The sequence below is a fragment of the Nyctereutes procyonoides genome, unplaced genomic scaffold, assembly GCF_905146905.1.
Source record: "Nyctereutes procyonoides isolate TBG_1078 unplaced genomic scaffold, NYPRO_anot_genome, whole genome shotgun sequence".
Classification (NCBI taxonomy): domain Eukaryota; kingdom Metazoa; phylum Chordata; class Mammalia; order Carnivora; family Canidae; genus Nyctereutes; species Nyctereutes procyonoides.
Window position 1 is genome coordinate 5,713,320 of NW_026575132.1, and position 12,973 is coordinate 5,726,292.

At 38.8% G+C, this 12,973-nt stretch overlaps 1 protein-coding gene across 1 annotated transcript in view; it reads right to left on the reverse strand.

The window, feature by feature from the left end:
• The window catches only part of DNAH7 (dynein axonemal heavy chain 7), a 226,683-nt gene that overhangs the window by 167,453 nt on the left and 46,257 nt on the right, over nucleotides 1-12,973 (reverse strand). Inside the window, 4 exon segments of the mRNA XM_055344969.1 lie at nucleotides 5,242-5,428; nucleotides 7,593-8,278; nucleotides 10,285-10,431; nucleotides 12,582-12,806. Coding sequence (XP_055200944.1) covers nucleotides 5,242-5,428; nucleotides 7,593-8,278; nucleotides 10,285-10,431; nucleotides 12,582-12,806 — 1,245 coding nt within the window.

The following is a 12,973-nucleotide window of genomic DNA, read 5'->3' on the forward strand; positions in this document are numbered from 1 at the left end:
AAGTGATTTTTGTACTGCATGCCGGGTACCGCCAGTATCCCGTCTTCAAATGGTAACTAGATTTTCACCATCCTAAAACCCAACTGGGTCATATCAACAACTCTAGTTCCATCTTTGAGGTGTTCATACATTTATTCAGAGTTCTGTGTAGAATGCTTCTAGGCACATTAAGCAAAAAAGACACTTAACATAGGGAATTAAATGATTACAAAATTATCAGAAGGCCTAAGGGAGCATGCTCCGAGCTGAACTTACAGGAGCGACTCCTAAAAACACTGTGGAACTGACCTTCCAGGAGGGTTTCTATCTCTGCCCCAGTCAGGACAAAATACCACCACTGACTCTACTACACTCAACCGCACCATGGTAGGTGTGATTCTAGGGCTCAGAAAGCCACCATTGTTGCTGTCTCTAAATACCTATGAAGCTGATGACCAGATATTGAAGTCCTGCTGGAAAAGGAAAAAAAAAAAGTCATATGCTCATGATTTTGCCTGACAGCAGAAATAGCTGAAATGGCAAGAAGAGGGCTGCTGTTTCACTTATGCTTTCCAAATCCCAAGTGTGTGTTTATAGTCGTCTAAATCTAATTCATTGCCAAAAACTAGATGGTAGGGAGTCTGAGAGAGATGGTTTTTAGCTTTCCAGCTCACTAGAAAGAAGTGAGATGTGTAGTGCCAAGTGATCATATTTACTGGTCAAGACAAAGAAAGGAAAAAAGTGACTCCTAAGTGTTTTGCCCGAGCAACCAGGGAGATGGTATTGACGTGTACTAAGATGTGGTTAGACTACAAGAGGAAAAGTTTTGGGGAGAAGTTCAAGAGTGCATTTTTCTGCTGGTATGGAAAACAAATGAAGACTTGTAAGGGTCAAAAGTCAGGTTGGGGAGTGAGTGCAGTGTACATGAAGACAGATTACCCACTTCCTTCACCTCCGAATGGTAGGCAGTTAACTGGTTTCCACCCCTGAATCTTAAGGACAGGGCCGAAGAGAACCCCTGGAAATGTTTTCATTGTCTTCAAAGAGAGGAGGCTAACATCTACCCCAACTGGAAGTCTGCTCCAGCACCAGGGGTGATGACCTGTTCCAGTGCTACCAGAGCAGGAAAAAGAACTGTGGGAGAAGATGGTAAGGAGAAGATGGTAGGGTGGAATGACCAGGTGAAGGAAGGGCAAAGACCATGTGCCCAAAGCTACTAAGAGGTACAGAAGATGGATCCCCCCATTCTGCAAGCCCTGGATGAGACTAAGGGCTACAGACTTGTGAAATACTGCTGCAGCCTGGGGCAGAAATGTGGTGGTAGCCACCACTGGAAAGTCAGATTGAAGATGCAGCCCAATCTCATAGAGGACGATCAAAACAGGGAGAGATGCTCAAGACAGACTCTCTTACCAGAGAGCTCATCAGAAGTTTCACCTGTCCCTACTGAGTCAATTTGTGGACTTTACCGGTCCACGACTGACCAAAAAGCTAGACCAGTTGTGATGACCAATAATAAGGGTATAGAGCCTGGACACCACCAACAAAAGGCTATCTTATGACCACTAAGCAAAAGGACAGCCAGTTTGGCTGGATTAGTTATATTAGTAAATCCTCTCATTCTTGCCCTCTTTCTTTCTCCCTCCCTCTCCCTATCTCCCCACCCCACCCCCTTTTCTTCCTTGTCTTTGTCCCAGCACCAGGCAACAAGCCAAGGAGGGAGATAAGTAGTGTGAGAGGGCAGTCCCCATATCTCCCCAACATTTCAAACTCAGCTTTACATACCCTGTGCAAAGGACAAGAGCTCTGGGTAGAACATGAGACGGGTACAGCTAAGCCTTCACAGGCAAAACTATCTTAATAGTGATTGAAAAATTCTGGAATTAGACTGAAATTTCAAGGTCCTAGTGAGAAAGGGTCTTTGGTAGCAGGTTTCAAAACATGAAATTATGCTTTACATTTTATATTTCACCTCTGAGTGACCTCCTCTCCTGCCCGGTTCTAAAAGCAGCTTTATTAGAAATCCCTCAGATGGCTTTCTGCCCCTGGACGCCTCCAAGTAAGCATCGTTGAAGTCTCCCCTCCCACCATGGTCACGTCTAAGTCAGAGTCTCCCAAAGAGCCTGAACAGCTGCAGAAGTTCTTCATTGGAGGTTTGAGCTTTGAAACAGCTGATGGAAGTCTGAGGAGCCATTCTGAGCAATGGGGACCGCTTACGGACTGTGCTAATGAGAGATCCAAACACCAAGCGCTCCGGAGGCTTTGGGTTCATCAGGTAGGCCACCGTGGAGGAGGTGGATGCAACCACGGATGTAAGGCCACAAAAGGCGGATGGGAGAGTTGTGGAATCAGAGAGGCCTGTCTCAAGAGAAGATTCTCAAAGCCCTGGTGCCTGCTTAACTGTGAAAAACATTTTTGTTGGTGGCATTAAAGAAGACACTGAAGAACATCATCTAAGAGATTATTTTGAACAATATGAGAAGATTGAAGTGATTGAGATCATGACTTGATGGAAGTGGTGGCAAAAAGAGAGGCTTTGCTTTTGTGACCTTTGATGACCCTGACCCTGTAGACAAGACTATCATTCAAAAATCCCATGCTGTGAATGGTCACAACTGTGAAGGAAGGAAAGCCTTATCTAAGCTAGAGATGGCTAGTGCTTCGTCCAGCCTAAGAGGTCGAAGTGGTTCTGGAAACTCTGGTGGTGGGCGTGGAGGTGGTTTCAGTGGGGATGACAACTTTGGTCGTGGGGGGAACTTCAGTGGTCGAGGTGGCTTCGGTGGCAGTCGAGGTGGTGGTGGATACGGTGGCGGTGCGGATGGCTAGAAGGGATTTAGTGATGATGGAAGCCACTTGGAGGGTGGAGGAAGCTGTTATGATTTTGGCAATTACAACAATCAGTCTTCAAATTTTGGACCCATGGAAGGAGGACATTCTGGAGACAGAGGCTCTGGCCCTGTTGGTGGTGGAGGCCAATACTTCACCAAACCACAAGGTCAAGGTGGCTACGGTTCCAGCAGCAGCAGTGGCCATGGCAGGGGCAGAAGGTTTTGATTACTGCCAGGAAACAAAGCTTAACAGGAGAGGAGAGCCAGAGAGGTGACAGGGAAGCTCTAGGTTACAACAGATTTGTGATCCCAGCCAAGCAAGTGGTGGCGGGGCCCAACTGCTACAAACTGTGAAGACACAGTTTAGACAATTCTCATGTGTATGGGCAAAAAACTCGAGGACTGTATTTGTGAGTAATTGTATAACAGGTTATTTTAGCTTCCGTTCTGTGGAAAGTGTAAAGCAGCCCAACAAAGGGTTTTAATGTAGGTTTTTTTTTTTTGCATCCACGCTGTTGATTGCTAAATGTAATAGTCTGATCGCAACACTGAATGAATGTCTTTAAAAAAAAAAAAGAAAGAAAGAAATCCCTCAGATGGAAAGTGATGGCTTTTTGTATCAAACAATCCAGTGATGTCTCTACTACACAGGTCACCTCATTAGCCTTCCCGAGAAAATACGGACTTAGGTTTATTGTCAAAGCTTTGGAGAATATGGACAAAAGCTGTCCTGAATACTAATATATTGAGAAAAAGAAAATGTAAAGCCGGTTCAGGAAGACGATCAGGTCTTACAGCAAAAGTAGAGGAAGCATCACCCAAAAGAAACTGCTTATTTGGGAATAAGAATAAGTAATGTTTTTTGTTTTGTCTGTCCCCCCCCCCTTTTTTTTTAAATATACAGTGTTTCATTAGTTTCAAGTGTACTTGTTTGTTTTTAAGATTTATTTTAGAATGGGGAGAGAAGGGCAGAGAATCCTTAAGCAGCATCCATGCTGAGCACAGAACCTGACTCGGGGCTCGATCCCACAACCCTGAGATCATGACCTGAGCTGCAACCAACAGTCAGATGCTTAACTCAGCGTGCCACCCAGGTGCCCTTGTGTGTTTTTTTAATTCAGCAGTTTGGTAGAATTGAAGATCTGCCTCCTTAATTTAACTAGCGCCAGCATAGCTGCCCTTTTTCTAGGTACTAAAATATCTATAAAATTTCCTTAGCAATATGGGGTTTAGAAAAGTATTTTGATCAAATACAAAAAAAATATTTTTTATTTTAAAAATGATCTTAACTAGGAAAATACAAACATCTATTTTTTGTTTGGGGCAACCAAGAAAAATCTATTTCATCCTTTTCCAAGTAAAAATGTATACATGTTGTAAGGGTTTTGCCCTTTTGTAAAGAAATAATAAATGAATGGCTAAATGTTTAAAACAAATTAGAGATGATTAAATGTATTGCAAAGTGACCCATCAACAGGCTCTTTATAGAATTCCAGTGTGATTAATTTTACAGAAGTTTGGTTTATACAGAGATAGGTTTCAAGTATTACATAAAACAAAGTAAACTTATTAAATCTATGTCTATCTTTCGGAATATTTTTCCTAGCAAATCATATGGTTGGTGTTGATCCAGTATTATCTGTGTTTAGGATTATAGTCACAGCTTTCAAAGTTCAAATAATAAAAATATGCATATTCCTATGTTAGGGTAGGAAAATTTTAAGATAATACTCACCCTATCTTACAGTATTATATTTGATCAAAAACATGAATGGAGAAATTTACATTCACTTAAGAATATAATTTAATAACTAATACTTCTTCTATTTAATGTTAACTTCCCAGTAACATACAGACCATGCTTTGCAGGCAGTAAATGTCTTTTGAATTGAAGAAAAAATTCACATCTTTTTCAGTGTCACTAGTGTGGTCACCAAATTCAATCCTTAAATTTTAAGTTCAGTATTTGTGTTTTGATTGATTGCATTTTGTTTGTATGTATTGATCTCTTTAATTTTATCTTTGCAACTCATTCTTTTTTAGATGCCTAAAGAGCAACATATTGATTGAGCAGCATGCTGGCATGTTTCCACAATAGCGCGTTTCAGTGGTGGTGCACCCCATAACCAGGTGGGCACAGAAGAAATGGGGACATGGAGCGCTGCTCACAGGGTTTTCCTGCCAGAGCATCCAGTAGAAACCACTAATAGAACCACATGTCATTAAATAATGCAAATTACTTTGGACCTCAAGAAGCAGTCAGGACAAAATATCTAGTCAGTTTTGATATTTCCTGCTCCTAGGATCCTAAAGTAATATATGAAAGGGGGACATATGTGGGGGAGGAAAAGAAAATGACTTATTTGGATTGTTTTGGAAACAAAAATCATGTCACTTCAACCAAATAATTACATCCTCGGAGATTTTCACTTACTTGTACAACACTTTTCATTATATCTCTCCATGTTTTATCCACAGCTGTAAATCGTCTTCCTTCTTCAGGCATTTGAGACATAATGTCTGGAGAACTGAAAATGGGCTCCAGATATAACCATGTGGCTTGGACTTTGAGCCATTCATCCAGAATTTCTTGAAGCAGCAGGAGCTTGCTCTCCCATTCTCTGAGAAGCAAAACACAGTGGTTCGACAGCAAATCAAGCAATGTTTCAGATGACAAAACTCAAAACGATGCTTTGACTATCAATCTTGTATGCAGTGCTCCTATTCCTATTTCCATTTCTTTACCTTCATTTAACAATAAATCACTAAATTTGTTCTTCAAAATCTGCTTTAAAATCATAGCACCAATATTTATGTTTGTTCAGATATACCCATCTACAAATGGGCAGGTTTCTGTATATGCCATAGCAATGAACCTTTCCGCAAATCAATTCCATGGCTAGAAGATACAAACTGAGAAATGAGATTTTGGAGACAGTAATGATGTCCTCAATGAAGGGCAATCTGAACTTCTTAGGAAAGCTAGTTACATCCAAGACTCACTTCCTTTAACATTCTTCTTTTTTTAAAAAAAATTTGGGCCCATAAAGGCTTTATTTCCAGAATACAATATTTCTGGGTTTTAAAGAAAATCTACATAAACTAAAATATGATTGTATGTTATTCATTAGAAGGAAGCACTTTTTATTTATTTTTATTTTCTTAAATATTCTATTTATTTATTCATGAGAGACAGAGAGAGAGAGACAGAGAGAGAGAGAGAGAGAGGCAGAGACACAGGCAGAGGGAGAAGCAGGCTCCTTGCAGGATGTGGGACTCAATCCCGGGACCCTGGGTCAAGCCCTGAGCCAAAGGCAGACACTCAATCGCTGAGCCACCCAGTCTCAGAAAGCACTTTTTTCCAGGCGTCCCAGCAAGCATTTTTTAAATCTACAACAGCAATCAGTTCATATCTAAATATGGAGAACACAGATAATGACAAGATTTCTTCAAGAATAAATATAATTACTCTATTAACTAACAATTTTATAGGTACAATTATAAGATCTCTGTACGTATTTGCTCCTTCCTCACCATATTCTAAGGTCCGGTATATCTGTTTACCAATGCGGAGACTAAGGCAGATAAAGGTAAGTACCAGGTTTAAGTTCACCCAGCTAATGAATGATACATCCAGATCTGACCCCAGAAAGCTGCAAGAGATAACACAGCCATCAAAAAGGATGATCAGTCAATGGCAACAGGCCTTAGAGGTGGGATAGCTTTACGTGTAGATTAATAGATTTTTTTCATCATTTATAATTAGTGATCTGTAATTTTAGACTATTAAAATCAAGTTCTGTCAATAGAAGTTCTCAAAGTCACCAGGCATTTTCAAATGTTTTTCTAAAATCTCTTTAACATTTATCAGATTTAATATCTCTTCTTTTCACAAGAAGAGATGAATGCCTCTGCCTTCCCTTCTTCCCGCTTTCTCCATCTAATCCTTGACGGACACAGACAATTTCCCGCTGGCTAATGATCTCATGTGCAGTCCTTAAAACTAGAATCTGCTTATACTGCTTCCAGAGTAGTTTAAAAAAAAAATTCCTCTTGATGAGCATATTGGAGCAAGCAAGGCCGAGCAACCTGAGTGCCCGTGCCCATGCAGGGCACACTCAATTTAGGATGACATCAATAGCAGGGGGTGCACACTGCCAAGCAGTTAGCTTTCCCTTGTCATGCAAACTCACACTGAAGATGGTAGCCTGATTTGGATTTACACTCTTTTTAAGGTAAAATATAAACCGCTTAATACAAATTACAAACATTTTTAAAAAATAACAGGATAAGGATTTAATTTAATCATCTGTGTCAGATGCCTGAAATTCCAGACTCGAATCATAATATTCATACTTCTGTGCTTACCTAAGCATCCTTCAGGCATAGAAGTGAGAATCATAATAGACTTTCAAGGATCATCTACAACAATCTCATTAGTATATTTGGAAAATGACATTATCTTCAGTTTCATAGATAATATGTTCTATGAACTATGTGCAGAGATGTGAAATTATTTTTGAGTCAAATATATAAGATCAGATTGCAGGCAATAAAAATGAATATCTGGAGGCTGTTTGTCCACCACTTTCATTAGGACCATAGATGATAGCAAAGAAATGGATACTTTTCCAGATGCAAAGAAGGTTATCACTCTTTACAGTCAACTATTTAAAATATTAAGTATGAAGTGCAGAATCAATTTCCAAAAAGAACTGTATATTACATACAAGTGACAATTTTGGTAAACATGGCATAAACACGGTCCCATAAATATCACTTTACCTTATTTGTTTTTCGTAAGGTTTGATGAAGGGAGATCCTCGCATAGTTTGTGTTTTAATAATGTGATCATCCAACAGCATCTGAATTTCATCAACTGATGACAAAATAAATGTCCCACTTTCTCTATAAGGAAGAATGACAAATTCCATAGCATCCCACTCATTAGTCATCTTGTCCATGGCCTTTTCAAGAGAATGTTCTTTGCTAGCTGCTTCGCTGATACCCTCAAACCTATCTAAGTATGGTTCCAAATCCATGTCTAAAAAAGAGAAGACAGTGGAGTCATCTGCTGGCTGCAGCGGGTAGCCGACAATGTTGGACATGGCCTCCCAGTGCCGGGGGCGCAAGCCAGGATTACAAATCACTTGAATGAGAGGAATGTGCTGCTTGAAATCCTCCACCTTTGCTCTGACTTTTTTTGTCATTGCCAATGCATTTGGAGAATCATGGAAGGTCTTCTCCAGCTTATATAGTCCTCTCCAGTAATTTCCAACATCTGTTTCTACCTGGTCTGGGTTCACCTTATGATACGGTCCTTCAGTCCACGCTCGATATTTGTTGCTAAATTCAACAGCAGTTTCATAGAGGCGAAGGTAAGGGTTCAAACCATCTTGGATTTTTTTACGTTGAGGATATATTGATGGAAGCCAACCAAATGCCTCTTCTTCAGCATTAAATTGCTCAATCTGGAATGACGGGTATAAGATATGTTATTCTGCAAGTGAATGATATTCAAACTTAATTTTTAAAAAATATTTTTATCAAAAACAGTGAAAGGGAATCAAGGGGAAAGGAGAAAAAATGAGTGGGAAATATCAGAAAGGGAGACAGAACATGAGAGACTCCTAACTCTGGGAAACGAACTAGGGGTGGTAGAAAAGGAGGTGGGTGGGGGGGTCACTGGGTGACGGGCACTGAGGGGGGCACTTGATGGGATGAGCACTGGGTGTTATTCTGTATGTTGGCAAATTGAACACCAATAAAAAAAATAAATTAAAAATTAAAAAATAAAGATCAAAAAAAATTTTTTATCAAATGTGACCCCTCCCCCAGGCCCTCAGTAAGCCCCGAAGTTTTACTGAAATTAGGCCACAATCTAGAAATACTGAACGGCAATCTGTGTTTCCTATTTCTTTTTGTTACATTTTCCAGAGAACAGTATCTGGTTATGTCAGTTAAAATAGTAATGATATGTATAAAGACGTCTTTGTCCATCCAGATATATTAAACTTATGGCATCATTAATTAACAAGAACTTAAGTACTTTTAATACACACAGCATTGTATCAGGTACTGTGGAAAACAGAGAAAAAAGTATTATATTGCAAAACACCAACACTAAGGAGGTGGTATTTCAGCTAAGGAGATAAGACATGCATATGTAGAAAGTTAAATTGCAATTGCTCAACAATAATATAGGTAATAAAGGGGATGTCTCAGAGTAGTAGCTCTTTAATACACACGCATCGCGTATACAAAAAATGCTACCACTCAGAGGCAAGATACCATGGTGAATAGATGCTTATGTAGAGAAGTTGCAACCAGAGCTGGATCTTGAAGATGTACGGGATAAAAAAGAAGCAAAGAAGGGGAGCCTGGGTGACTCAGTTAAGCACTGACTTCAGATCAGGTCATGATCTCAGGGTCCTGGGATCAAGTCCAGCCTTGGGCTTCCTGCTTCTGGGCTCCCTGCCCAGAGGGGAGTCTGCTTCTCCCTCTACCCCTTCCCACTGCTCATGGTCACTTTCTCTCTTTCTCAAATAAATAAAACCTTTTAAAAAAGAAAAAGAAGTGGCAAAGAACTCATTAATTTCCTCTTTAGTAGTGGAAGTATGTGAGGAGGTAGGTGACTTAGAGGAGAAATCTATAGAATTGAAAAGTGTGTTAGGCATATAAATCATGCAGATTACCCAAAATTTCAGTAACCACATAATTTTAAAGCCTACAGCTTCTCTTTTATCAACATGTGTTCATATATTTGTGACTATTATAAACTATTTAATTACCTGAACTGATAAGATACTAAAATCTTTCAATGTAAGAAAAATGAGAAAGCATCATAATATGGTCTGTTTTCATATTTCCCCTTTTTATTTAAAAAATGCAATTAAAAATCTCAAACATCTTATTTGGCAAAAGGTATGGCTTTTCCATTTCCAGCTTCTTCTAAAGAGAAAGCCAAGTTCTGACATACCAATATTGGGAACAAACTGGCTCGGTGGGAGAAGGTAATGGGCCTAATTTAAAAACCCAGCCACCAAATCTAGAGAGGCTTCTATGAAGATGGACAAACTAATGAGTAAGCAAGTGCTAGAAAATGATGTAAATGATTAAATGATGCAAAATAAAAAATAAGCAGGTGGAAATATCACTAGATCTTTCAAATAAAAGATGAAGGGCCCTGATAGAACTACCAGAAGAAAACAGCAATGCTGCTTCTCCTTAGCATGTGTATAAGATCTATTTTTGCCACTTACTTATTTTTTAAAAAAAATTAATTCCTGTATAGTTAACATACTATACTAGTTTTAGGTATATGATATTTGTGCCACTTATTCTTGAAAGGTAGCTAAACTTTCATTTGAATCTATTTATAAAAGGTGAATATACAATACGAACCAATGCTTTCTTTTGAACTAATTCATCCTCTTAAAAAAATTTTTTTTCCTCTTAAAAATTTAAAAAACTATACCTTGTCTGCTGCTAAGTCCAACTTTGCATTCAGAGTTTGAGCCTTTTTCAGGTATCGCTGTACATCCTGAAGGTCTCCAAAGGAGTAAAATTCTTCTGACTGTTTAGCATAACTCTCCAATTCCTCCACAAACCGTTCACACCGTAACTAGTACAAACAATATTTGTTGTTACAATATTTTATTTATTTTTGTTACAATATTTTAAAGATAAAACCCCTAGGCATCGTGAGAAAGCTTAAATATTTGTAAGGATTATCAGAATTATTATTCTGTTTTGTCACTGGCAAGATATAAAGAGGAGACTCATCTGGAAGATGATGAGGATCTAAAATATGCAGAATTTTTTAAGAGTTGGGATTTAAAATTAATGAATTAAGATTCCTATAATTCCGAAATTAGGTAAAGTTAAACTTGTCCTACCAATGTAAGAAAGTCTAACCAATAAAATAAGAATGGGCTAAACAATGGTATTATTCTTTAGTATGCTAAAGAATGTGTGCTAACAAATGATTTATAAGATTTTTTAAAAATTCATAATAATCAAGTATGGGGCTAAAAGAAAGCTCCAGTTTTTTAAGGGCTATATATAATGAGATCTGTGGCATTTTTACAAATAACTAAAAAAAAACAAAAAAAACAAAAACCAGACTTTGTGTTCTGATATTCAGTATCTTATCAATTTTCAATTGCTAAAACAAAACACTCCAAGGTCATTTTTCTTGTCCTATTGGCTCTCTTCACAGGAAATGTGCAAGGTGAATAAATCTGGATTTTAAAATCTAAAAGACTCCAGCCTTCTAATATAAAACAGGTGTGTGGTTTTTTTTTTTTTTAATGAAAAAAGCTCATTACAAAATTGTCATTGGTAAGGCACTCCAAATTAAATGGCTCTAAAAAAAAATCAGCTCCTAATAAAATATTCAAAAGTCAAACCTGGGTTATTCAAGAATAGATTTTATGTTTTATGGATTATCTAGGCTGATTTCTGTCTTCTTTAGTTCATGGAAATTTTATTGCTCTGGCCCAGTGGGGGAAGAAAAATGAGAGGACAAAATTCATCAATAGTAGTTTGAAGAATAGTATTTACTTATAGCAAAGCACAGATAACTCTGAGCCACCTAACAGTTTTCTAAGAATCCTTCATGACTTCCATGTCTAACATTTACTATTCGTGATGTTTTCTACAGGTTTAAAAAAATTCTGGAAAAAAAAATTCTGAAATGGCCTAAATGCTCAACAGAAATACAGACTACAGTTTAAAATAAAGGTTTTTGGTTAAGCCTATGAATTATTCTCCCAACAACATGTTCTGCCAATGAATTGTGTTTGCTGTAATGTGATAGGAAGAGGTTGGGCTTGCTATCAAAGGACGTCTCTTGGCGGACCCGGCATAAGTCTCTTCACTTTGGGAACCTCAGCTCCTTCCTCTGTAATGTGAAACTGAAACCATGAAATCATTTATTCGGACAATAGCTATGGAGGGGCTCACACTATTCCTGCGTGTCAGGCCCCACACTAGCCCATGGGTATAAATGGAGAAGAGGAATAAAGGAAACAGGTTTGCCATCAAAGCACTGACCATCTACTGGGGAGATGCCCTTGACAATGAGAACATAGTGATCAGCTAATTAATCCAGTGGAGACGTGTTCAAAATGTAGGGCAGGTGAGGAGAAGCAGAACTGAGGTCTGATGAGAAGAATTCTGAGAAAGTCAACTGAGTCCACGAGAGAGACAAGCACATGTGCAGGCCAGGGGTGTGCTTGCCAGCAGATGGACAGAACGTGTAAGAGAGGAGAGGTGGAAGGAGGGCAGGGATCTAAAAGTTGCTCAGGGTTGTTGTAAAGTCCAGAACAAGAAAAGGAGGAGAGAGAAGATGAAGCTGAACAAGCAGATGAGGGGGAAAAAAAAATCACAAACCATCATATATGTCGGACACCAGAAAAGATGAGAGTTACTGAATGTTAGAGTGAGGACTCTGGGCACAATCCCTAGGTGAGTTCGCCAAGAGAGCTTTGAGGTCAACCAATAAAAATAACTCAAAAGAGTAGTATAAACTGTATAAAATAAATGCTATTTTTAGTAATGGTCATTTGTAGTTAATGTATTAGAATTTTTCACCGTTGAAAAGTCAAGCAATGAAGCTGCATGGTCCAGTATGGCTACCATCTCCCACTAAGACTGATGGCATAAGAAAGCTTAAATACCTGACCTGTGAAAAAGAGGAGCTGTTGTAAGAAGTCGAAACTTAAACATTTCCGGACAACGAAAATAACTTAAAATATCTATGATGCCAACCTTAAGGCCTTCTTGATATTGTTCCGTTTTCTCTTTAATGATTTTCCTGTGCTCATCAAAAATTTCGTCCATTCTTCCAAACCACTGGAACACATTATTATTTAACCTGATGTCTCCTGGAGAGAAGTTTGTACACTCAATGAGGAAGGCGAGGCAGTTTTTAGAATCCACCAATCTCTGGCCCAGTTCAACCATCTCAGTTGCCTCTACTTTCTGAATATAAGCCTGCGGGAAGATAAAGATTGCAAATGGCATTTCAAGGGACAGCTCAAGTCAAAACATAGGCTGTGGAGACACTTGGCATAAAGACGCATGAATTTGTACAGACTTGTTAGAAGTGAAGGCTCTTGGTTCAACATAGGAGACTGCCAACACAGCTCACTTGTCATCAG